The following is a 26,583-nucleotide window of genomic DNA, read 5'->3' as shown; positions in this document are numbered from 1 at the left end:
CATTGATGATGTAAAGATAGAAGCTTGGTTTTAGATGTATTAAAAGTAACCAGCCACCTCTTCCCCCATTGTACCACACACAGAGGAGAGAGAATCAGAGAGAACTTTGTCATTTACGGCCTTTGATGTGTTGCTAGGATAGACAAATAAAATACATAAAGGATGATCAACAACTTGAATTTTCCAAACACTTTAGATGGCCTTGTGCCTAATTTGTTCAAAATTCAAACTGTAATTTGAATAAAGAAATTTTCCAATACTATCAAATATCCTGAGGTATTTATTTCAAAAGCTAATTTAAAACAAATAAAGATTAAAACAGAATGAAATTTAAATTTCCATTCCATTTTTTAAACAACTGTAAAACAGCGTTCACCGCAAGTTTTACAAAATTTTGTTCTGATAGTGTAGAAGCGTTTTTTTTTGTTTTTTTTTTAACTCCTTTAGCAATTCATTATCTTTTCCATTAGTATTTACGACAAGTGGCTTGTTTAAAACTGTTCCTTGGCCTTTTGGATAGGATAAAAAGAGGTTTCCTGGAGTAAATGCGGTATTGTGGTGACTGCAATGATTCTACCCAAGAGTAGGATAGACAAATAGAATACATAAAGGATGATCAACAACTTGAATTTTCCACACACTTTAGACGGCCTTGTGCCTAATTTGTTCAAAATTCAAACTAATTTGAATAAAGAAATGTTCTAATACTAGCAAACATCACGAATAAAAATTGAAACCAAAAGATGTAATTTTAAAATGAATAAAAATGAAAACTGCTTATTTCTTTTCTTTTTTTATTTCTACTCTACAACTAAGTCTGTGTGGAAACGTCCGTTCCCAAATAAAATCCTGAGGAAAAGGAGGTAGTTGCCACTCAGACTTAGCGTTAGTGGTAAAATTAAGAAGTGGAGAGGATAAGTTGCTAACCATTGTCGAAAATTTAATTCCGACCATAGTAGTGCTGGATGATCCGAGATGGGGCTGGTTTAAAGGTTGCGAAATGATCATTATTTTGCGACCCCAACTCGGGAGTCAGTTAACAGCTAGTTGAAAAAATTATGACGCACTGACTCTCTGGTGAGATGTTGGACTAGCTCCGAAAGGAACCAACGACCCCCACATTCCGCAGAGGCTACCGTCCGTAGCATACCTCACACCACGCCTAGACTTGGAAGGTGCATATACGTCGACAAGCAACTGGTAACAGATAAAGTGCTCACCAAGGTATTGCTAGTAACCTACCGTGTCACGTAACACTTTAGAAAACAAAACCTACTCTACAACTAAGTGTGTGGAAACGCCCATTCCCAAATAAAATCCTCTAAACAAAAGGTAGTTGCCACTCAGACTTAGGGTTAGTGGTAAGATTAAGAAGAGGAGAGAATAAGTTGCTAACTCTTCTCAAAAATTTAATTCCGACCATAGTAAGGCTGGATGATCTACAACTAAGTCTGTGTGGAAACGTCCGTTCCCAAATAAAATCCTCTGAACATGATGATATAAAGATATAAGCTTGGTTTTAGATGCATTAAAAGTAACCAGCCACCTCTTTCCCCATTGTACCCTACACTGATGATTGCGTAAGCATGAAACACCAGTGTCTGTAGGTATAAATGAATATTATTTAATTATAATTATCAAGCTTCTTTAAGAATACTTAAGGATGGGCACTGTCTACGGAATAAGAACTAAAGCAGACAACTAGCATCTATACAATGTTCACGACTTCCGCTTGTGCAAACACTATAGATTGTCCGAATTCGGCGTTTAATTGTTTTTAATTCCCTTCCTTCCCATGACAATTGTTTGGTGGCCCTGAAGTAATGGTTTGACAAATTGAGCAAAAAGCGGTTCGGTTCAAATCTCATGACTGACAGGAATTGTTACTCTACACTGATAATCGCATAAGCTTGAAACCCTAGTGTCTGAAGATATAAAAAAAAATTATTTAATTGGAATTCATTAACAGGAGTATTATTCATAAATTTTATTTGTGAACTATTATCCTCATTTTTATTGATTGTAGTTTCACAACGTTTCGGCAAACTATTCTTCTGGCCTTCGTCAGGTGGTAACTGCGACGTGATAGGAACTTTGAATCTCCTAACTGCCATCCATAGGTGTTGTCGTCTCACCACGTTTGGCCAAGTAAGCCTCTGGCCAGCTTTGGTTGGGATTGAAACCGCTATCTTCACACAATTCTCACCTAGGTCTCGTAGAGATTCAACGTCTCTATTCATTGCACCACAGGCCCCAAAAGGCGATTGATGTTGGACTTTTTGGTCTTATAAATCCACGTTTATTTATTATCTGATCTTCCATGGTCTGGTTTGTACCAAATGGTATATATATTATTTAATTGGAATTCATTATTGCAATTAAATAATATAAATTTTGGTAGACCATAAATGTGTATATTTACAAAAAATAGGCAGAAACAATTGTTTCTGAATAAACTGCTCTGATTCAACTAAGATTATAAACCCTTATCCCTGAGCGGCTTCCGGGCCTTGATAAGTGGTGACCACTGTGTAAAAAAAAAAAAAAAAAAAAAAAAAAAAAAATGAGTATTATTTATTAATTTATTTATTGCGGACCACTTGACGAAGGCCAGGGGAATAGTTGGTTGAAACGTTGTGAGCCAACAACTAAAAAAGATGAGGATAAAAGTCCGCAATAAAAAAAATTAATAAATAATACATCTCAATAATGAATTCCAATCAAATAATATAAAATTTGGTAAACCATAAATGTGTATATTTACAAAAAATAGGCAAAAACAATTGTTTCTGAATAAAACTGTTCTGATTCAACTAAGATTATAAATGATTAAATTATCTATCTATCTATATAAAATCAAAATAATTTATATATTCGATAACATTTTGTCTTTATTTCAAGACTTCCAAAAGATGAATGCACTATTTTCTCGCATGCTTTGCAGCAAGATCATTTACAAACAACAACAACGTTAAATTGTCTCCCTTTGAATTCCAATTAAATAATATATATACCATTCGTACCGAATGGTATATATATTATTTAATTGGAATTCATTATTGAAATGAGTTTTATTTATTAATTTTATTTATTGCGGATTATTATCCCGGTCTTTTTTAGTTGTTGTTTCATGACGTTTCGGCCAATTATTCCTCTGGCCTTCATCAGGTGGTAACCGCGACGGGATAGGAACTCCGAATCTTCTAACTGCATTCTCAGCAATTACTGCCATCTATAGTTGTTGTCGTCACGGTTACCACTTGATGAAGGACAGAGGAATCGTTGACCGAAACGTCGTGAAACAACTATAAAGACGAGGATAATAGTCCGCAATAAATTAAATTACTATTTAGAACATAAACGGCTATATGTCTGTCTGTCTCCATATTTTCAAACTCTATCTCCTCCGAAACGAAAAGTTGCAGAGCGGCACTAGGGGCCTCAAATGATTGGATTTTTTACAGACTGTTCTTTTATGGGTCTTTAGCTAGTTAAAATAGTTTTTAAGGGGTCAAAAATTGAAAAAAAAAGTCGTTATACATTTTGTACATTTATCTCAGTTTATTTTTAATCAGTTCATATGCATGTCACGCTGATCCAGTGGGGGGGGGCAAGTAAATAGGAACTATATATTGTATGTCAGCCTCCCAATCTAACAAAAATATGCAACTAAAGGTCGCATATATTTGCTAATATATTTGAATATATTTGCTAATATATTTGAATATAAATTCCCAAGGTTATGGGTATATTCTGTCTACACAAACACTCATCACACATTAATTATGATTTTTAATATTTTCAGGCGATGTCTACAATGTTTTCTATGCAGTACAAAAAACTGCTTTGTCACTATAAGCTTTAACATTGGATTCATTCTGCAGTAAACATCCTTTTATGGCAGAGCCCCATATCTGCAAGTGCCCGGATGCAAGCAATTAAAAATTATTAGTATTGCTGTTGAGAAATTCTCTTTCTATATAAGAAATCATTTTCAAAATCAAATTCAATGCTAAAAGATTTTCATTTTTTTGTTTTATTTCATTTCAGTCAAAGTTCTTAAAAATCAAGGGGCCCACTACCTGGGACTAACACTTGAACTCTATATGAGATACATAGATATTCGAATGTTCCATTTAAGTTCTTTATCTTTCAAACATTGAGTTAGTAAAGAAATTGAAAACATTATTTTCCTCTCCACAATTAACAATTTCCATATGTTGCACAGGGTGACCCCCCCCCCAAAAAAAAAACAAAAGCTAAATGGAGGCCATCTAGAACATATGCTGTAGAACGGAGAAAAAAAGGCCAAAGACTCTAGTGTTTTGATGTGATGTTTTGAATATAATAAACTAGTTATGACCAAAGTTTCATTTCATTTGGACAAAACACTAAGAAATGGGGCCTAATTAGAGTTGGGGTCCGTTTTTTTTTGGGGGGGGGATTCACCCTGTTCATTTTGGTCTCTTGGCCTTATTGGATCCCACGACAAGAATTTATCTAGTCTGGTGGAGTATCCAGCTTTGTGCCGTTACTTGAGGTAACATCACTTGGAGAAGGTGCACCATTCCTTGTAAAAGCTAATGTACCTATTTACTATGCCTCCCCACGGGACAGAGTTAGACACCAGGGTCGTTTTTTAACGTGGAGAAAAGGTACAAAAATAAAAATTGTCTCAGTCGTGAAGGGTTTCTCCTCCACCGAAAGAGAACAAGAAATTGAAGTGCAGCATCTGAAGAACAGATACTACACTTTGATCTTGTCCCGAAGGCCAAGAAATGTTAGCCATGGAAAGGAGATCTTATTTGGGCGGCGAATATTATGTGATTTTGAATATTTAGTCAGGGATTAACTTCCAGGGAAAATTATCCTCATGCCAGGTTGTTCTGACAAACCCTTGTACAGAAAGACGGTAGACACTCGAGGAAAGCATCTAGTAGGCATCCAAGTTCTATCTGCATCAGTATGTTATAGACATTTTCTATTATATTATATCTGGAAAAGTGGAAATGTGTGTGTGTGAGGACACTTCTCAACCTATATACTCAACGATTTTTTGATCTACAGACTTGAAATTTGATATATAGAGTATTCAGACATGTGGAAAAATTTTTTATCTTTTCATCTGGAAAAAAAGGGCTGCTAAGGGATCCAAAGTGATACTTGGAGTCTATTGAATTTTTATCTGTTTGTCAACTGTTTCACGACTGCGCATGCGCGTATCGTTCACATGCCAGCTTTCTTATGTTAAGAATAAATAGGTTTGAAAACACTTTTTAGAGCTCATGACAAGCTGGCCTAATGGTTATCGTACTTGACTCACTGTCTTTAGGTTTTGGTTTCAATCTTAGCTAAAGTATTTTTAAAAAATTTTTTTTTATTTACAAGATGTGAACTGTTTAGAAAAACAATACTTGTATGCACGTCTGAATTTCTTCCAGTTCTTTTTTGTTTTTTTTACTTCATTATTTTTCAAGGAATTTAATGTTACATTTAATACCAGGCAACGCCGGGTGCATCTGATATAATTAAAATTCACTGTTGAGCTATAACAACGATGCCCCCTTTTGCCCTACATTTTAGGGGAGCTGGTTTTCCCCCCTCATTAAAAACGACCTTGCGCCACATTTGCTTTCGTGGGGAAGCAAATAAATTATTTAATTATCATAACAACGATCGCCGAAGATAGCCAACCTCTCCTGGTGTCTAATAGAGAGGGTTGTTAATACCTTGCAACCTCTATCTCACAGAAGAGATGTTGCGAGTTTGTCTCTGATGTATCGTTATTTTCATGGAAAGTGTTCAACTGAGCTTCAATCTTTGGTCCCCCCTCGCAAAACTTTCACAAGAAACACTCGTCTAGCTGTAAACACTATCAATAATTTCCCCCACTCTTTATCTGTGCCTAAACCTAAACGTAGATTCCATGAACAAAGTTTCTTTCTTAGAACTGCACGCCTGTGGAATTGTCTTCCGTTTTCCTGCTTTCCGGCTGACTACAATATGGTTGTGTTCAAGTCTAAAGTAAATAAGTTCTTGATGAGTCGTTCCATATAAGTTATTAAATTTACCAAATTTTCATTACTAATGATTACTATATTGACCAATTTCTACTGTACACTCTTTAACCCTTATCCTTGAGTGGCCTCTGGGCCTTGATAATGTGGTGATGCCTTTGTAAAAAAAAAAAAAAAAAAAAAAAAAAATACCTTGCATTTGTGCAGCACGTTTTATGTAATCAATCCAATATTTCTATACATCAGGATTCTTATTTAAATTGAAGACATTAACTGTCTCCATTGGACACAAAGTGAGATCAGCTATCTTCGGCGTTTGTTGTTATAGTTTGATAATGAAGAAAAGAAAAAAAAAAGAAATGAAAACACGTTTATAATTCACTGATGAAGGCTGGAGTTGGTTGAAATATTTGATCCATTTTGTTTTCTATTATTGAAAAAAATTTTTTTAGCATCGGATTTGGTTTCAAGAATGCTTTCTTATAGTTTTCTCGGATCTATTAAATACTTGTGAGGGGATGATTCCAATACCCCTCCCCCCAATTACAGATTCCGAATTTTTTATAAATTTCTAAATATTTAAGAATAGAGTTGTTATATTTATTCTTGATTACCATAAAACACGTTAAATGTGCGGATATTTTCTTAAGCGTAAACATACACTTGTTGGGGATGATCTATCGATTTTAGTTTAAAATCAATAAATATTTATTATTTTATTATTACTACAAGCAGTGGAAGATTTTGCTTTAAACAAAATGAAAAAAAAAAAAAAGACAATTAAAAGAATCGGCTTTGGCATCAGAAAATAGGCGCCAATTTTTCCGATTCCGGTACTTCTAAAAGTTCCAAGTTTTCTGATTCATCGTCCCAACACTTATAACTAGCAGGTTGCCACACACACATTTTTATGGATATATATAGATAAGTTTTTATTCCAAATGTCAAAAGATTGCATAAATTCAAACTCAATTTTTTTTTCATTTTTTATTTATTTATTTTTTTTTTACAAGTGAATCACCACTTGTCAAGGCCCAAAGGCCATTCCAGTATGAGGGTTAAAGAGTGTACAGCTGTCAAAAGGACAATATAGTAATTGTTAGAAGTGTTAATTTGGTAAATTGGATTACTTAAGGGGAAAGGCTCATCAAGAACTTATTTACATTGGTTGGTTGTTTTTGTTTTACAGCATATCAACCCTTTTCAGGTTATTTAATGCCGAATCCAAAGATTTTGAAGAAAATTTTTTTAATAGAATATATTTGTTGTTTTCAACTCGGTTTCTATTTAACCCATAGTTGGGACTCCAACAGGTACTACCACTCCGGGTCAGAGTGGACCTGGGAGCAATGGTAATTAAGAGGCGGCCCCACACTCTCCAAAGCCCACAAACTGGGGCCTCACCATCGGATATAGTTTAAGGTCATATCCAGGACCGTTCACATTGGACTTGAAGACGACCATATTGTAGTCAGCTGGAAAGCAGGAAAACGGAACAGAGTTCCACAGGCGTGCAGTTCTAAGAAAGAAGCTTTGTTCATTGAATCTACGTTTAGGTTTAGGCACAGATAAAGAGTGTGGGAAATTATTGATAGAAGTGATAAGAGGGAAAAGAAAGAAAAAATTATATATATATATATATATATATAGATACGGCAGATAAATTATATACGGCATAATCGCATTGACAAATCGGTTCTCGTCAGATCAAGTAAAGTTAAGCAATGTTGAGCCTGGTTAGTATCAGATGGGTGACCATTTGAGAATTCTAGGCGCTATATGCTCTCCGCTTATCTTGGCATTTGTTTCCAGTCGTCCTGAACATACACTCCACTTGCCACTGGTATTTAACAATGTCGACTTAGGAGAGGTGTGGTTGGACATTGCATAGTCTTCAAAAAGCCTTAAATCTTTATGTAGTTTCCTTTCATAGAACCAAAGATATGAGCATTTCAATATTCAATTTGTCTATGAATATAGATATATCCATATGTATTTCCCCAAAACGTCTGGCCTTGATGGAGGGGAGACTAAAACTTGCTGCTATGGTTTCAAATGATCTGAAATAACAGCAAGGGGAGACTTGATTCCAAATATTTCTCATATGTTATATCTCCCGTTTGGTTTTCATGCATAAAGTAAATTTCATATTGATACTGGATATATTCATAATCGTACCTTATTTCCAAAAGATAGGAGATACATGAAAAATATTTGGAATCAAGTCGATCCTTGCTGTTATTTCAGATCATTTGAGACCATAGCAGCAAGTTTTAATCTCCCCTACATCAAGTAAAGAGGGTTTGGAGAACACATATATATATATAAGTCTTACTGCGATCTTACTGTCTTTGCATACCTGTTTTTTTTTCCCCCGCGATTTAAATATCACTTTCAATTTATTTTTTGATAAAGAAAATAATTTTTCTCGAAATAATTAAATGATCATTAAGATCCAAGGACTTTACACTATCCCAGACAAATCAGTAACCTAGCTTGCTGAAGTTGCGAAATATTTTTATTTTTTTTATTTATTTTTTTACATCGAGGTCACCACTTATCAAGGCCCAGAGGCAACTCAGGGATAAGGGTTATTGCGTGTACAGTAATCAATGAGATAGTATTGTAGTAATCATTAGTATTGGAGATTTGATAGAGGGGCGGTTTGTCAGGAATTTGTTTATGTTAGACTTGTAGACATCCAAGTTGTAGTCAGGTGGGAAACAGTCAAACGGAAGAGTTCCACAGTCATGCACTTTTGAGAAAGAAGCTCTGCTCATGGAATCTATGTTAAAAAAATAAAAGTTATTTACCTTTATAAATGGATACTTGTTTACTGTTGTTTCACTACAATCTCATTTTTGTTTTCCTTTCACTTTTCCACATTTCTCTTAGCTTTTCCAATCGCTCGTATTTTATATTTATACTAGCAGGTTGGGTGGGCAGGCATAGCCCGGTCGTAAAATACGCTTAAATATGATATTTTGATTAATGCAGATTTCATATTTACTAGCTTGGGTGCCTGGCATTGCCCGGGTGTTTGGAGATGTGTGTTGAGCAAAAAAAAAGTGACAGTAGGCCGGCAGGCAGGCTCGAACCCATACCTTGAAGGAGAAAAAGAATGTGAAAAAAAAAAAAAAAAAAAAGTGACATCTTTGCTGTTGCGTCCATCGCCAAACCGGAAGTGACGAATGTTTAAATTAAGGCTAGTCAATTGAAAAGAGGGGATGACTTTCGAAAATATCGGCGAAAAAAGCGACCCCTCCCTGTAGAAAAGTGTCTAGTTGAAGGTGAAGGAATTAATGTTTTTGGCCAATTTTTCGACAAAGGCGACAGATTTTCACAAGATTGATATCGTTTTGAAGCTTGACCCTTCGGATGGCAAATATAAAAAAATTAGCCAAAAACATTAATTCCTTCACTCTCAATTAGGCACTTTTCTACAGAGAGGAGGTCGTTTTTTTTGCTAATATTTTCGAAAGTCATCCCCTCTTTTCGATTGACTAGGCTTAATTTAAACTTATGTCACTTTCGGTTTTGCGATGGATACAATGGCAAAGAAGTCACTTTTTTTTTTTCACGTTATTTTTCTCCTTTGCGGTATGGGTTCAAGCCTGCCTGCCCACTACCATTTTTTTTTTTTTTTTGCTCAAAACACCTCCAAACACCTGGCCAACGCCGGGCACCCAGGCTAGTCCTAGAAAACAAAAAAACTAATAGGGAATTAATTAAAATGAATATTTAAAAGAATATGCAAATTAGCTAGATCTTCAGAAGATAAATGCAATTCCACGACCCATATATAACAAAGTCGTATTTTCTTTTTAAATAAATAGAAAAAAGGGTTAGCAATATAAATATCAATGCAAAAAAAAAAAAAATTTTATATTTATATACATTTTATATGAAACTTTTCTTAATAGGTTTCACACTCACTGGACTTTAATCCTCACAATTTTTATCTCTACGTGATTATTTCAAAGATAATAACTATCAAAATATTCTCCACATTATTCTTGAATTGAAGCAGGTCATTCAGGTTAAAAATCAGCATCATGGTAAGAGAGGAACGCATCAGAACTGTTGATAATTGTGTCATGTCGTATCCACGTCTGCTTATTAATAACAAAATCTGTTGGCCATTGATGAATAAATATTGGTGGACAAGCCAGCTATAGACCAAAGTTTATTCGTACCAAATCAGGCCAGATTGCACAAAGTATTGTGAATTTTATTCATGACTAGCATGGGTGGCCGGCGTTGCCCGGGTATTTGGAGGTGTATGTCGAGAGAAAAAAAAAAAAAAAAAAAAAAAAGAAAAAAAAAAAAGGTCAATTTTTTTTAACTTTGACCCTTATTATGACCCCATAAAATTTGTTTTGGGCTCAAATCAAGTTATTAAGTTAGATCCATGTCCAAGGAACCTATATCTAAAATTTCAAGTGTTTAGACCCAAAATTGTCGGAAGAGTTTGGTAAAGGTCAAATCGTTGAACTTTGACCCCTTAATCACCTAATTTCTGACCGAAAAAACGATCACATCGATTTTCCCAAATCTCAGTACCCTGTATATCAACTTTCGAGTCTGCAGACTTAAAATTGACAGAGTTATTGCGTAGGGAAATGTAGACACGCAGACAGACAGATACACAGACACGTTCACTTTTATAGATATATAGATTGCATGGGTGATTCCATTTTTTTTTTTCGAGGAGTGGTTACTCTATAAAAAAAAAGCCCAAATGTTTTGTTTCTCTTTCAAATACTTAAGTTTATTTTATTCACGTTATACAGGGTGTCCAAAAAGTCACTGAAGAGTTGAAAATCTTTGTCATTTTACAATTAATGATTTTTTGTTTTTCTATTTCAGATATTTTACAGATAATAGTTTGGAAATTAATTATTCGTAAGTATAGTATTGAATAATGTACGAAAGTTGTGAAATTGTTTTACCAAAATCAGGGGTCAATTGTTTTGACTCGAAGAGCTTATCGACAGCATTTCCGTGTAAGAGATGACCCAAGTTACAACACAATTCGAAACAAACCCCAAACCCTGCAAGAATTGAAGGAAAACATCAGGAGCGAAATAAGGGAGTTGAATCGCAATCCAGAGATTCTGCAATCTGTCATCAGGTTGTGAAACATGTGTAAGGCCGAAAGGAAAACATAGGCATTTGCCGAAATGAATAAAATAAATTTAAAAATTATGACTGGTCATTGGGATGTATTTAACTATCACTAATACGATCAAAAAGCCTACTGTCAACATCGAGGGATGCTGACATGAGGAACGTTGCAGATGTGGTAGAAGGGATGGCATTAACCGGGTTCGGTGTGACATCTGTGATTCTTGGTACGACATACGGTCGGTGCACCAGTATCAACACCTCCACCTCACAATGAGGAAGCAGAAAATAAGGCCAAAGAAGTGGCTTCCTCCAACCAATCAGAGGTTTACCACTACTACAATATGGCAAAGGCAGCTATCTGGAGAGCGACCAGGGGTGTGCCAGTGCGCCATTCACGTATAAGACAATTTGGGTTTGTATTACTGTACACAGATTCGAAAAAGTTGTCAAAAAACAAATATATAACAAATAAATGTCATCAAAGGCAAGATAAGTTACTTTTCTACCAAACTGGATACATTTTTTGTGTTTTTATTCAATGTAACATGTTTATTCAGCTCGAAAAACATGCAGTGTTTACCGATGTATTGGAAAATTCAAAATGGCGCCCGACACTCTCTTTAACAGGGTAAGTTTGGGAAAAGGTGTTATAAATAATAAACTAGACAAAATACTATTTAAAAAAACACCGAATATATGTCAACTTATGTCACAGTAACATATATTGAGCAAATTTCTAACAGTATTTTGTCTAGTTTATTATTTATAACATCTTTTCCTGAACTTACCGTGTTAAAGAGAGACTCGGGCGCCATTTTGAATTTTCCAATACATCGGTAAACACTGTATGCTTTTCGAACTGAATGAACATGTTACATTGAATAAAAACACGAAAAATATATCCAGTTAGGTAGAAAAGTAACTTATCTTGCCTTTGATAACATTTATTTGTTATATATTTGTTTTTTTGGCCACTTTTTCAAATCTATGTGTACAGTAATACAAACCCGACAATTTTATGGCAACAGACGAGAAACTGAACTGGCAAGAGGAAAGGGTGACGTGCAGAAATGATCAAAAAATATTGGATCGATTGTGCAGCAGGCACCATCCTAATCTTAAAGTATTTGCTTGCAAAAATCAAACAAGGAACCGGACACCACCTGCAGGAAGTATTACCTTGGTAAAGAGAGTGCAGAGTACGTCATCTATGACTGCCCACGCATCCATCGCCCCTGATACTCCTTTATTCATTTTTTTTTAATTGCATTTTCATCCAATCAAGGCACAGTGCCACTTTGATGTAGGGGGCTACTATCTGGGAGATAATTACAGGGACACTATTTAGGGAGTTTAGCAGCAAGATGTATTCGCATTACACTTGAATTTCTGCATGTCAGTGCAGTCTGGGAAATAGGAACCCGGAAGGGAATTCCAAAGTCAAGCTGTTCTGGGGAAGAAACTATTAGGGTAGAAGGCTTTCTGCCATCTGGGGATCTCAACTGTGTAGAGGTGGAATTTTGCTGCTTGTCGGAGGTATTTACGTCAAGGGGTACAAGGGCTTGTAGTTCGTCAGAGCATCTACCATTAAAATACACGCAATATTTCATCGATGGGACAGAGGCTGAAGCCCAGCAGACAGTTCACGACCAATTAGATTAGCAACTCTTTTGAACCCTGTCCAGGAGTAAGAGACTAGTAGCAGGTGCACCAGCCCAACAACCCCGCCTCCACCGTATCCATCTAGGAGAAATGGAAAGCGATGCCAGATTTTCTGGACGTCTTCTTTCCACCACAACTATCTGCAATCCTTTTCTCTGTCTCGGTGTTCAGTAAAGACAACCACAGTCAACATTTAATTTAAAGACACCCAAAACGAGGAATAACTGTGATTATTACATATAGCACTGGTCCTTAATACCCTGGGAGATAATGCATATTATGAAATTTGCAGAAAATTAACCCAAGATTGTTATTTCGGAAAATGTTTATTTAAACTGTCACACAACACCGACCATTCTAGTTTGTATTTTTAGGGGTTATCGAGGTCGCTGAAAACGAATCTGGCATTTAAACCAGTTGCAAATTTACCGTTTGCATGGTATTAACCCCTGGACATTGGGACCATTTTGTTACCTTCGCTGCCTTTGTTAACGCTTTGCTTACATGATGCTCTTACGTAGTAAAGTGACTTGTCACATCGCAGAGAAATCTTTAGCGGACATTTGAAATAAAGTTTTTTAAAAAAAATAAATAAAAAATAGGGTTCATTTTTTTTTGTATTACGTAGTTTTTAATGCTTTTTAATTGATCTAAAAGATTAAGTTTTCACTTATAACAAGTGCCCCCCCCCATCTCCATGTAAACAGAATTGGTGTGAAATATTAAAAGGTTCTCCTGCTCGATTAATATCGGCGCGTTACTTACGGAAAAACTACGCAACAACACCAAAAATGAACCACATTTTTCTCTTTTTGAAAACTTTCTCATTTCAAATGTCCGCTAAAGATTCCTCCGCAAGGTGACAACTCATTTTACTACGCAAACGTATCATGTAAGAAAAGCATTAACGAAAATGGTGAAATGGCGCAAAATAGTTCCAGGGTCAATACCATGCAAACGGCAAATTTGCGACGGGTTTAAATGCCAGATTCATTGTTGCGGCCTCGATAACCCCTAAAAACACAGACTAGAATGGTCGGTGTTGTGACAGTTTAAAATAAACATTTACCGTTATTTGGTTAAACAAGGTATCAAATATATTTTGCTCACAATAGTCCAAAGGAACTTTGAAAACTAACTTTGATCTGGATCGACATTCCTACTCCCCCAAAAATAAGAAAACTTAGCAACTCGGCACTACTTGTTTTTCAAATCGAATAAACACTTTAAAGTAAGTTAAAGTTGACATCTATGCTGATGACATGACCATCTATGGCAACCCATCAAAGGCCGTAAATGACAAAATTCTCTCAGATTCTCTCTCCTCTGATCTTGAACGCGTGGTACAGTGGGGGAGGAGGTGGCTGGTTACTTTTAATGCCTCTAAAACCAAGCTCCTATCTTTACATCATCAACGCTCTGATCCCCATCTGGCATCAATTGATATGGGTGGCTCTTGTCTAGGGAAAGTTCCATGTTTTAATAAGCTTCTGGGCTTGACCTTTACCCCTGACCTGAAATGGAATACGTACATCAAGTCAGTAGCCAAGATCGCTGGAAAAATGGTAGGATCCTTTTACTGCTCCAGAAGATATCTTACCCCTGATGCAATTCTCTATCTGTATAAAAGCCAAGTACGTCCAAGGATGGAGTACTGCTGCCACATCTGGGCAGGAGCTGCTAAAAACAGCCTATCCTGCCTTGACAGAGTACAAAATAGGCTTCGTGGCCCTTTTCTCTTCCCTGCAACCTCTCTCCCACAGGAGAGATGTTGCGAGCCTGTCTTCGTTTTATCGTTACTACTATGGCAGGTGCTCGTCTGAACTTCAATCTCTGGTCCCCCCCTCGCCAATCTTTCATGATAAACACCCGCCTAGCTGAAACCACTGTCAAAAATTTTCCCCACTCCTTTGCCAAAATCAAAACGTAGATTCCATGAACAAAGCTTCTTTCTTAGAAGTGCAGTAAGTGCACGCCTGTGGAACTCTGTTCCGATTGCCTGTTTCCCACCTGACTACAACCTGGATGTCTTCAAGTATAATGTGAACAAATTCCTGATGAACCGCCTCCTTAAGACACTTTATCAAATCTCCAAAACTAACGTACTGCACACACAAGAACCTTTATCCCCGAGTGGCTTCCGGGCCTTGATAAGTGGTAACTACCTTGTAAAAAAAAAAAAAAAAAAAAATACACATACACAAAAATATATTCAGTTATATAGAAGAGTAACTTATCTTACCTTTGGTAACATTTATTTGTTACATAATTGTTTTGGAACCAATTTTTTGGTTTCATGTTAAATACATCCAAAAAGTGGTGAAAAACAAAAAAGTGAACAAATAACTGTTACCAAAGGCAATAAAATTAGATTAAGATTAGTTTCGGAACAATAAAAATAAAAATAAAAAAAAAAAGAAAAAAAGAAAAAACGAAGGTCGTGGGTTTCGTGTGGATCAGCTGGACGGATCAGTACTGAGATAACAGCCAAAATGAAAACTGATGTCTAAATATACCCCTTCCGATAAAGCCTCATGGTAAACAGCTGATGATCCCCTATTTTTTAAAATTAACAATTAAAGTGGGTATGTTTTACAATGGACAACAAAACGAAAAGATATTAAAAAAACAAAAACAAATATATAACAAATAAATGTTACCAAACGCAAGATAAGTAACTTCTCTTCTACCCTACCTGGATAAGTTTTTTTTTTTTCTATAATCTAATTTCCAAAGTGAGGTTTAAGTGTGAAACGTAAGTAAGTATTGCTGAGTCCTTAAGTTAACACAACAACAAAAAAAAAATTTTTAATTAAAAACAACAAAAACAAAACAAGTTCTCGCCTTTGGAGTCCCGAGAATCGCTCATAAACTTAAAAATATTTTTTTTTTTTTTTTTAAATACCGATAGAAATCCACTCAATAAATGTCACTGTGATATTTATTTGGTGGATTTCTATCATTATCCCCCCCCCCGGACTTTATATACATAAAGAGAAAATAAAACTTTGAAATCGAACTTACCTTCTGGGTAATAATTGTTCCATTATTTGATAAAATAAATAATTTTTTTGTGAAAAAGGCGTTTTTTTTATTTACAAAAATAAATATTTTTTAAAACATTTTTTAAGTTGAAAGTTGGTTATCTATTTGACATTTTTTTATCTTTTTAACTATTTCTTATTAGTTCTTTTGGGACGGCTTATGCTTAGTTTACACTTTCGTCTCTTTGTTCACACAGTCTGCATTTGCTTCTTTTCTAGGTCTTTATGATTATTATTGTTTTGTATTGGTCAGAATCATCCTTTTTTTTCTCGGAAATATATAAAAAATTAAAATTTCATAATTTAGTCTTTTTCTAAATAAATTTCTTTTAGTTTTTGATCTGTACAAATGATTTTATTTCTTTTTTGGACAGAGTTTAAAATTTGAGGTACTCATGCAGAATACGGACCGTGATGAAATAAGATTATTATTTAGAAATCCATTCTTAACATGGGGATAGGGGTGTTAACTATTCTGCACTTTCCACTAACAATTTAATAAACAAAAAGAGGTGCTAGTGCAGTGGCTGCAGTGCACTTACTGATCCGCGCTATTTTTTTAAAATCGTATTTCCAAGTTTAATTAAAGTTTTTTTGTTTTCTTTTATTATTCAATTGTAAGGTTAAAGTATAGAATAGTTACAAAACACTCTCCCCATGCTAAGAACGGCTCTTTAAATAATAACGTTATTATTTCAGCACTAGTGCCCAAAAAGATCCTGTAGAAATTGTATTTCACGTGAAAATCGTAACCAAAAAATAAAATAACTCGGTGTGTTCTGCATAAATACTCAATTTAAAACGAAAAATATTTTAATGTCAGACTTATTTTAAATTAAAACCGATCTACGGTTAAAATTTAGGTTTACATTGAAGCAGTTAGCTTCCAAAAATGTCTGGCAAAATTTATTGATTTGTTTTGCCTGACTTTGGAAGCGGTGATAGAGCAAATTAATCCACCGTCTTAATTTGTTTTCTCTTTTTTATTTTTGGCGGATTACTTAGTTACTAGAATATTTAATTTTACTTAGTTTTATTTAAACTCTAATCTAAGTTTTAGTTTTTTTTTTCGGCAAAAGTTGGTTTGGTTCAAATTCTGTAGAATCACCGTAAAATAATTTTAAATCAAATATATTACAATAAAATGTAAATAAAATTTTTTACTTACAACGAAAACAACAAGAAACATTCGCGCGTTACTAAATATTTGTAAATACGAGAACAGAAATAAAAATTAAAGAAAAATTCAAAACAGCAAAAATATGAAAAATAAAAAAAGGAAATTTTAAAAACATAAAAACAGAAAAACAATTAAGAAAGAAAATATTTTTAAAGGTTTAAAAAGAAATTATTTTCTGTGTAAAACAAATTGACATTTTAAAAAGTTTCGTCATTTTTTTTTTTTTTTACAATTTAAAAAGTTGCGTCTTTTTTTTAATCGTTTTTTTTTTTTAAATAAAATAAAAAAATTAAAATAATCAAAATTAACGATAAAAATAAATAAAAATAACGAAATAAGTTAGTAAAATAAAAAAATATATTAAAAAAATATATATTTTTTTTTACCTTTGCTTTGTTGATTTTCTTTTTACATTTGTTGTCGAGAATAAAAATGGATTTTTTATAATCGAATTTACTATTTTTTATTCAATTTTTTTTTTTTATATATATATATACAACTTTTCGGTTTCAAATATTTAAAATGTGTCTTTTTAGTAAATTATCCAGTAATCAGGAATTAATTATAAAAAAAAAATACATCCATTTAAAAATAAAACCGTTTATTTTAAAAATTTTAGCAATTCTCTTTTTTGTTTAAAGTCGATTTTTTTTTTATAAAATTTAAATCAATAATAATTTAAAATATCTAAAATAAAAAATATTATCGGATTCTTTTTTCGATTTTTGATGTTTTTCGAATTATTTTTTTAGGGGGGGGGGGACACCATTTAAAAAAATATCATTTGTTTGTTGAGCACATTGAGACAAAGAAGAAGGAATTCCGACACAATCGAAGGCTTCAAATGACTTTTCCCCCTTCTGGATAGCTCCAATAAATCCTCTAGAATATGTAGCTTTCTTTCTTTGGTATCACAGATTAGCAAAAAATCCGACTATATAAAAAAAAAAAATACTTCGCTTTCTAACTAAACACAACGTGCCATGTCTTTCTTCAAAAAGACATTCTGAGGAAGCGGAGAAAACAAATATGCCAGAATAAACGCCGATTCCAAGGGAAGTTACTCTGCCAACAAAATAGCTTCAAAGGGAAATAACTCTTCGACTAGTCAATGGGTTTTTGGTTTTACCCACGTGAACCGGTTTTTCAGTAGAATTTCCGGCCTAACTTTTTGCTTAATAGAAAACCTAAAAATAAAAAAAATAAAAAAAGTGAAAACCTTTATTATGTACGTACCTATCGCAGAACAAAAATGTCATATTAAAAAAATCACGTAAATTGTAAATTGACCAAGTAAATTATATATATATATATATATATATATATATATATATATATATATATATATATATATATATATATATACTCGGTTTTTTTTTATATTCAAAAGTAATGGACTAATGAATTCAACGAGGTTGTTAGATAGTGCTCAATAAAAAGAGCTGATAATACTTGTTTATTGTTATATAAACATGCTCACATCCCGCTGCTACAAATAGCCACTTGTTTCAATCAAACAACAGATATCATCAGGCAGCGACTTGACTATTCAAAAGTTCAATGAATACCCGTCTGGTCGGCCATATTCATTGAACTTTTGAATAGTCAAGTCGCTGCCTGATGATATCTGTTGTTTGATTGAAACAAGTGGCTATTTGTAGCAGCGGGATGTGAGCATGTTTATATAACAATAAACAAGTATATATATATATATATATATATATATATATATATATATATATATATATATATATATATAATCTCTTCTGCGAGATAGAGGTTGCAGGGAAGAGAAAAGGACATCTCCTACGAGGCTACGAAGTCTATTTTGAACTCTATCAAGGCAAGACAAGTCCTTTCTAGCAGCTCCTGCCCAGATGTGGCAACAGTATTCCATCCTTGGACGTACCTGGTTCTTATATAGATAGAGAATTGCATCAGCAGTGAGATATCTGAGAGTATATATATATATATATTTCCCCAAAACCTCTGGCCTTGATGGATGGGGAGACTAAAACTTGCAGCTATGGTTTCAAATGATCTGAAATAACAGCAAGGGGAGACTTGATTCCAAATATTTCTCATATGTTATACCTCCGCTCTTTTAGAAATAGGGTATAATTATGAAAATATCCAGTATACATTGTGAAATTTACTTTATGTATGAAAACCAAAGAGGGAAGATATAATGTATGAGAAATATTTGGAATCAAGTCTCCTCTTGCTGTTATTTCAGATCATTTGAGACCATAGCAGCAAGTTTTAGTTTCCCCTCCATCAAGGTCAGACGTTTTGGTCGAAAAAGATATTTTGTAATTCATATGCAAAACTAGGAAAGCAAACTATGAGTGAAACATTTTATAGTTGTAAAAAAGTGCCCAAAAATAGGCTCTGGATGATGCATTTCGAGTTAAAAGTTTATTTAGTGCACTCATCTGAACTATAGAAAATCATAATTTAAATGTGTATGTCTCGTCTAAATAACTAACGATGAATATCTAATATGGCCGACCAGACGGGTGATCAAAAAGTCAGATCGAGCGTACCAGAAAACGAAATGAGACCAAATTGACAACTGGCCTTTTTTTTTTTGCTTGAACTTTGCGCTTTTCGGATTATTTGGTTATGTTTTATTTTCTTGGTGGATATTTTTTTTTTGCCGTTTTTTTTTGGGGGGGGGAGAGGATTTTTTTTTGTCAGAGATTATAGTTATAGGTAAAACACTTCAAACAATGGGGAAGGCACTTAAACCATAAAAAATAACGGTAACATAAATGCATAAGCACCAAAATTGTTTTTGTTTTGTTTTGTTTGTTAGTTAAATCCGGCTAAAAAAACAATAATAAAAATAAAAAATAATCCGAAAACCGCAAAGTTCAAGCCAAATTGAAATTTTTATTTGTTACGTTTAAATAAAAAATAATTATTAAAGCAAAAACAATCGTGTTCTCGTTGAATAAGTTTCTTTTATTCAATTATTACAACTGCTACTTGCACCAATTTTGTTGTTAATAATTACCTATAACTATAATCTCTGGCAAAAAAAAATCTGCGACGTTAAATGTCAACAGTAATCCATGCATGAGTTAATAATGGTTTTGTAGAGATATAGGATACTTTCAGATGTGAGTAATTTTCTAGTGGAGTAGAGGGAGCCCACCTTCTTTGCCGCAGCTTTGGCAATGTTAATAGGGAATATAAAATTCACAAGCGATCCCTTTTGGCTGAAGTATTGCTCTGGTTCCGTGCAGTTGTAGGTGGCCAACCTTCCCAGGTGTGACCTTCTCCCCTTCAGATGGTGTTAGTTTATTGCTAATCACCTGAAGAGCATACCAGGGTATGCTAATGGGGCTGTTCAGACATTTTTTGCAGGCCAAAGTGCTCTTCCTCTAAGGCGACCAACAACAGATAAAAACCCCCTCAAAAAGGAGGATTAATGCCTGGGAGGATATGCAAGATATTCTGGGAGAAATACTTTATGCGTTATATGGCAAGTTTCATCGTACATGAGAAATGTTGAAATGAAAATTCGTCCTGAAAAAAAGTAATCACCATCTTTAATGTGTTGAGAACAGGGTTAATGTCCGACCACCGTATATCTCGGTAGTCGTGGGAAAACCCACTTTGTGATATGTCTCCACTGTTTCCAGGATCGGTTGGGTAAAAAGCGTCTTAAACAAGGAAAAATAGAATATAAATATAAAATTGGGTCATTTTCTTTACTCGACTTCCCACGAAAGTTAGACAAGGTCAGTTTATGAGGCAGGACAAATTAAGGCATGACAAAAAGCTCATGCCAATTCTTCTATTCATGTGATATTGTCAGAATTTATCTTGCTTCCAGATAAATTCGACGCTAAAGTAACTAAGCTGAAAAAAAAAAAGCATGAAACAAAAGAGGGGGAGGGGGTAAAGAATAAAATATAAATGTCTTGCTTTGAAACGAAGAAGAAATTTTATTTACAATAAGTTGCAAATTTTTCCCTTTGCAGGCATTTAACTTATGAAACGCCAAGGTAACATATTATGAAAAAAGTAACATGTAATGAAAAAAATAACACTGGTTCTTATAAGATGTCTGTATCCATTAACGAATACAATAATAAAATACAAAATGGTATCTCCTAATCACACTCGCATATAAAATTAATTTTAGGAGCGTACTCACAATTGAAAGCCTGTCAGGCACGTGCCTTTTTCTTTTTTTTTTGTTTAAAGTTCTTTTAGAATTTTCTCTCCCTTCATGTTGCATGTGAACCGTAGACACACAGATGAATTTCAGGAGCAAGATCTTGTCGCTTGTCCGGATAGGAAATTCCGAAATTCCTTGTCACGTAAAAAGGTATTTTCTTTAATATAATTTCGCTCCTTGTAAAATACACGCAACACCGTAGCCACGTAGTTAATTTCCAGAAGTACGTCTTGTTATGTAACCAGGTATTAATTTCTTGTCAGGTTTTCTTCTTTGAAGGAGGGCTCGTCAAAATTCCATTTTCAGTGCCGGGCAATGAACAACACGTTCACTCTCCACGTCAGCAGAATTTCAAAAGAGACTGAATCTCGCGCTGGGCTCGTGACGTCATCACGGAGCTGGCATTTCCCTTTTCTCCAAATTAAAGGGAGTTTCGTACAAACCCAAAATATACAAAACTAAAAATCAAAGGATACAAAATACAAAAAATCATATATAAGAATCAGATAAAAAATAATAAATGTAAACACGGAGGGATGCACCATTATTGGTACAAAAAAAATTCCAACAATATTTAGGCACGACAAATGGTTTGTGTTCCTTTTTAGGTGCTTGTTAAGATAGAGTCGACGGATCAATTTTTTTTACATATGTGGTTTTTACATCAAAACAACGGAAAATGTGTAGTTTAGCGGAGTAAATTATTTGACAGACAAAAAGTTATGAAAAACTATTTATTTTTATATAAAATGCATTATTAAACCCGAAGGATGAAATAAAACCAGAAAAACATCCATTTTTATTATTTTTTCATCATTTTTATTAGACTTTAATGTACGACAATCGAGGCCGCCATATTGCTTTCAAAATTTAGCTTTTCTAAGGTTTGATAGATTTGCCTTTTTAAGGCAAAATTTGGCCTTGGAACTGTTTTGTCCGCCATTTTTGCAATGAAAAAGTGTAAAAAAGGCCAAATTTGGCCTTAAAAATGCCAATCTGTCAAACCGTAAAAAGGCCAAATTCGAAAAACAATATGGCGGCCTCGATTGTCGTACATTTAGTCTTATAAAAAATGTTGAAAAAATAATAAAAATGAAATTTTCAGGCGTTTTATTTCAGCCTTGGGGTCTAATAATGTGTTTTATATAAAAATAGTTTTTATAATTTTTTGCCCGTCATATAATTTACACTCATAAGCTACACATTTGCCAAAACAACAGTAACTACTTAATTGCCATGTTGAAAATAGTAATATATCCAACAATTACGAAAATTCATCAAATAGAACAACTGCTATTGTGTTTTTAGTAAAAAAAAAGTCTATCGCTATCAGCTAAAAGCAAAATGTCCGCCATTAAAATGATGAAAAGGGAGATAAGTATGTCCGCTGTATTCTCAATTTTCGATGCCATTTCCCCCTCCCCCCGTTTTCCATAAAAATTACTTTTAACTATAAAGAATTTTCTACTCAATAAATTTTCGTAATTTTTGAATTTATTACTATTTTCGACATGACAAGTAAGTACTTTTGTTTTAAGAAAAAACAAAATATTTTTAAAAAGCGATCTGTCGACTCTATCTTAACAAACACTCGACTGGTTGAAATCAATAATTCCCCCCACTCTTTATCTGTGCCTAAACCTAAACGTAGATTCCATAATCAAAGCTTCTTTCTTAGAACTGCACGCCTGTGGAATTGCCTTCCGTTTTCCTGCTTTCCAGCTGTCTATAATATGGTTGTCTTCAAGTCCAACGTGAACAAGTTTCTGATGAGCCGTTCCACTTAAGTTAACAAATTTACCGAACTTCCATTACTATCGATTATTATATTGTCCTTTTGACTACTGTACACTATTTAACCCTTATCCTTGAGTGGCCTATCGGCCTTGATAAGTGGTGTCGCCTATGTAAAAAAAAACAAAAAAGACAAAAAAAAAACAAGCACCTTTTTTTCTTCTGCTATAAGTCTTTGTAAAAAAGCAATTCTTTTATTTTTCAGACTTGGGTAGGAGGGGAAATATTTTTTAAAAAATGTGCAAATCAAACTTAAAAAGAAAAAGATGTTCCTTTACTTTCTTTTCACCTTTAAAATGACAACTTTTAAAGGTTTACAGGTATGCTGGAAACGAATATCACATTTAAATTTAGGACTGACAAATAGCTTTCTGAATATTAAGACATTCTTTTTGCACCTGCTCTACATCCTTATGTTGGAACTACTATTTCAAAAGCTAAAGAGTTGGGAGGCAAGTCTAGTCCTAAGCAGAATCGTATTGTCTGGTGGATCCCGAGCCAGGGTCTCCGTGTTCATTGATAACATTATTGTGTAACGTAATCCCCCATTGAGGAGCGTTAGAACTATGCTGAGGTAGCTCTGTATTCCCGGGTGACGCCAGATAACCCAAGGATTTAAGATAGAGAAGATAAATATATATATTTTATTTCATGTCAAAATAGATATTGTTTGAAACCAGAGAAATATTTTTACAGCTAAAAGTTGATGACAGGAAATTTCACTTAGAACCTTGTCTGGCCTTAGATGAACCCAGGGTCGGATGTCAGAATTGACATCTGTCCTTGAAAACGGTGAGAGAATTTCAGGTGTGGGAATAGTGCCCACCCAGGGACCTGGGCTTAGGATTTCGTGGAGATTTTGTGGCGAAATCTTATTGGCTGGGGAGAATTACTACCCCATCCACACACCTTACTATATATACGACTGTCGTGCGAAAATTAGGGAGAGTTTCAGATCAGAGTGAGTGAAGAGTTTCAAAGCAGATTGCTTGTTGAGTCCGAGAAGAGACGTGACCCCTCCCTACCTCATCCATCCGACGGTCACTGTCTGTGAAGAGAGTTGAGACTTTGAAAATAACTTACAAAATCTGAATGAGAATTGTAAAAACATTTTGTACATAATTTTATGAGAATTAAGCTTTTGTAGATAGACTGCAATCGTTTGTCTTTCTTCCTGCCTGCCGCTTCGATATTCGCTTTCAGCATACCAGATTTCATGTAACAGCCTCAGAGGAGTCTAGATGACACGTGCCACGAATCTAGAGAAATAAGAGTCCTTAACCACCTCCTTGAGGGAGGCGTTACAATTGTCACACGTTACAAAACGATCACAGGGGCCCAAATCAACCACAGCAAGTCAGTCGGTCTGCGATTGTTGGTTGAGAGTTTCATCATGAGTGGAAGAGGTTGAAAACAAGCAGAAATTCTTAGGAGTAAAAAAAAATAGCATGTGTGGACAGATCGAGAGAAGAAAACTTTATTTTGAGAACAAAGAAAAAAGGAATTTTGGGCTATTCATAATCAAAGGGAATTAATCATGAGATGAGAGTTGTCGGATTTTCAACATTGGGTACCTGGAGCAGTGTCACCACCCTTTCAGCTCCTTTCTGCTAGACAGATGGCCCAGTTCGAATCCTTGGCATGTTGTACAGACCAGGCCTCCAGCTTGAGAGGAATTGGTCAGAGGTACAGTCAAAGGTCAAAGTGTTGATTAACTCTTGGTTTCGAAGGAAACTCTCCTTAAAGGATAGAGCAGAGGCGTGCACCACTTATGTCTTTCCTCTCGTCCTCTATCGGTTTGTTGTACTTCCTATGCCTGCGAAAAACCTCAAAGCCCTCAAGAGGCTGCTGTCCTCAGTTCTATAGGACAGGAAGAGGCATTGAGTTCACAGACAGGTCTGTATTCAACGTCTGTGTGAGGAACGCTTGAGAATGCCTGACTTGGCATGTCATCGAGTCACTGAGATACTGGTCTTCCTGAGTCAAACCTTGACAGAAGATTCTGTGTGGAACCCAGTGGTCAATGGTGCCTTTCCTAACCTCATTCTCGACCACTTCGTCGAGGGTAGGCAGATAACGCAGAGGGTAGAAAGATAATACACAGTTCTTCAGAGTGCCGAGGCATGCTGAGAAAGCTTTCTAGGTCCAGTGACCTTTCATAGCTTTCCAGAAAGGAACTATGCAAGGAACCAATCAAGGGAACTGTCGATGACCCACAATGTCGGCGCCTGGGATGATCGAAGGAAAAGAGTTGGGCACCAGATACGAGTCAAATAAACAACTCTGACTTTTTGCTAATCCAGTGACTTATCCAGAACGCATTGCCCCTCGATGCCATGCAACACATTGCCAGAATAGTGAAGACACCCAATTGTCCCTGCTGTGGTTCATTTAAAGATGAAACGATTAAGCAACAGTACTGGCGGTATGTCAATCTCAAGTGATGGCTCATCAATCTCAAGCATCCTCGTTCACTAAACGTGCCAAGAAATGGAATCAAAAGATGCTAATCAGGATCTGATCAAGTTCTTCAAGCATCAGCTGAAGGTCAAGATCAGATGTGATAGAAAAAGATTACATTCCTCAGAGTTTGAAAGACGGTGGATAAGAGTGACAAGCTTGTGTGAGAGGAGTTAAGTACGAGTATGTATTCCCTGCCTAAGCACGGCATACGTGGTTCAAGGTTCTGTTGGACCCCAACCCTTTGGGTAAGTTATTAAGCTCTTAGACTCTTAGTTAGTAGAGTGAATGTTCTCCCTCCCTCTCTGGTAATAGAATACCTTCCAAGATTCCTACTCCCCACTTTTATTTCTTTTCATCCTTGGCCTTTATCCCCATTCATCTTTATGCAGAAGAACAAATAAAGAAAGAAATGACAAAAACAAAGAATAGGAATCTCATAAAAAAACAGTATCAGTGTTTATGTACAGATATGATTAAACAGTGAAGAACATGAAAATAATAAAAAAATATTACAAAAATTTGATAAAAAATTTGATAAAAAATAAGATGAAAAATATGATGAAAAATATGATGGAAAATATGATGAAATATATGATAAAAAATATGATGAAAAATATGATGAAAAATTTGATAAAAAATATGATGAAAAATATGATAAAAATACGATGAAAAATATGATAAAAATACGATGAAAAATATGATAAAAAATATGATGAAAAATATGATAAAAAATATGATGAAAAATATGATAAAAAATATGATAAAAAATATGATAAAAAATATGATAAAAAATATGATAAAAAAATGATGAAAAATATGATGAAAAATATTATAGAAAATATGATAAAAATATGATGAAAAATATGATGAAAAATGTGATAAAAATACAAAGAAGACGAAATAGACAAAGAAGAAGAAAAGGAAGAAAGGAGTGTGTTCCTTAAACATTCCATAAGAAATTGTTCATAAGTTTTGCACAGGAAAAGAAGAAAAAGATGATCAATAGAATTTCCGGTAAACATCATGTAAGAGATTACTGTTGATTGACATTTTGTTTTAACTGTTTGAAAAATATCATAAGCCGATATTCCCTTAATCCAA

The 26,583-nt window shown here is 34.5% G+C and overlaps 1 protein-coding gene across 3 annotated transcripts in view; it reads right to left on the bottom strand.

Annotated features, from left to right (window-relative positions):
• Positions 1-26,583, bottom strand: part of LOC145263213 (uncharacterized) — a 51,933-nt gene that overhangs the window by 20,242 nt on the left and 5,108 nt on the right. The window contains exon 1 of one of the 3 annotated variants that reach the window (XM_080120297.1): positions 17,420-18,122. The exons of 1 other annotated variant lie outside the window; for it this stretch is intronic. Coding sequence is in view for 1 of the 2 variants with exons in the window: in XM_080120295.1 (XP_079976421.1) it covers positions 15,834-15,856 (23 nt within the window). In the remaining variant the exon portion in view is untranslated. Of the gene's footprint in view, positions 1-15,833; positions 17,045-17,419; positions 18,123-26,583 lie in introns of those variants that run through there. One more of the 3 variants, XM_080120295.1, reaches the window with a different exon arrangement.

Source organism: Euprymna scolopes, chromosome 38, assembly GCF_053919585.1.
Source record: "Euprymna scolopes isolate OS-2025 chromosome 38, ASM5391958v1, whole genome shotgun sequence".
Lineage (NCBI taxonomy): Eukaryota > Metazoa > Mollusca > Cephalopoda > Sepiida > Sepiolidae > Euprymna > Euprymna scolopes.
The sequence above is the reverse complement of the archived record's forward strand: the minus strand, read 5'-3'. Positions and strand labels throughout refer to the sequence as shown.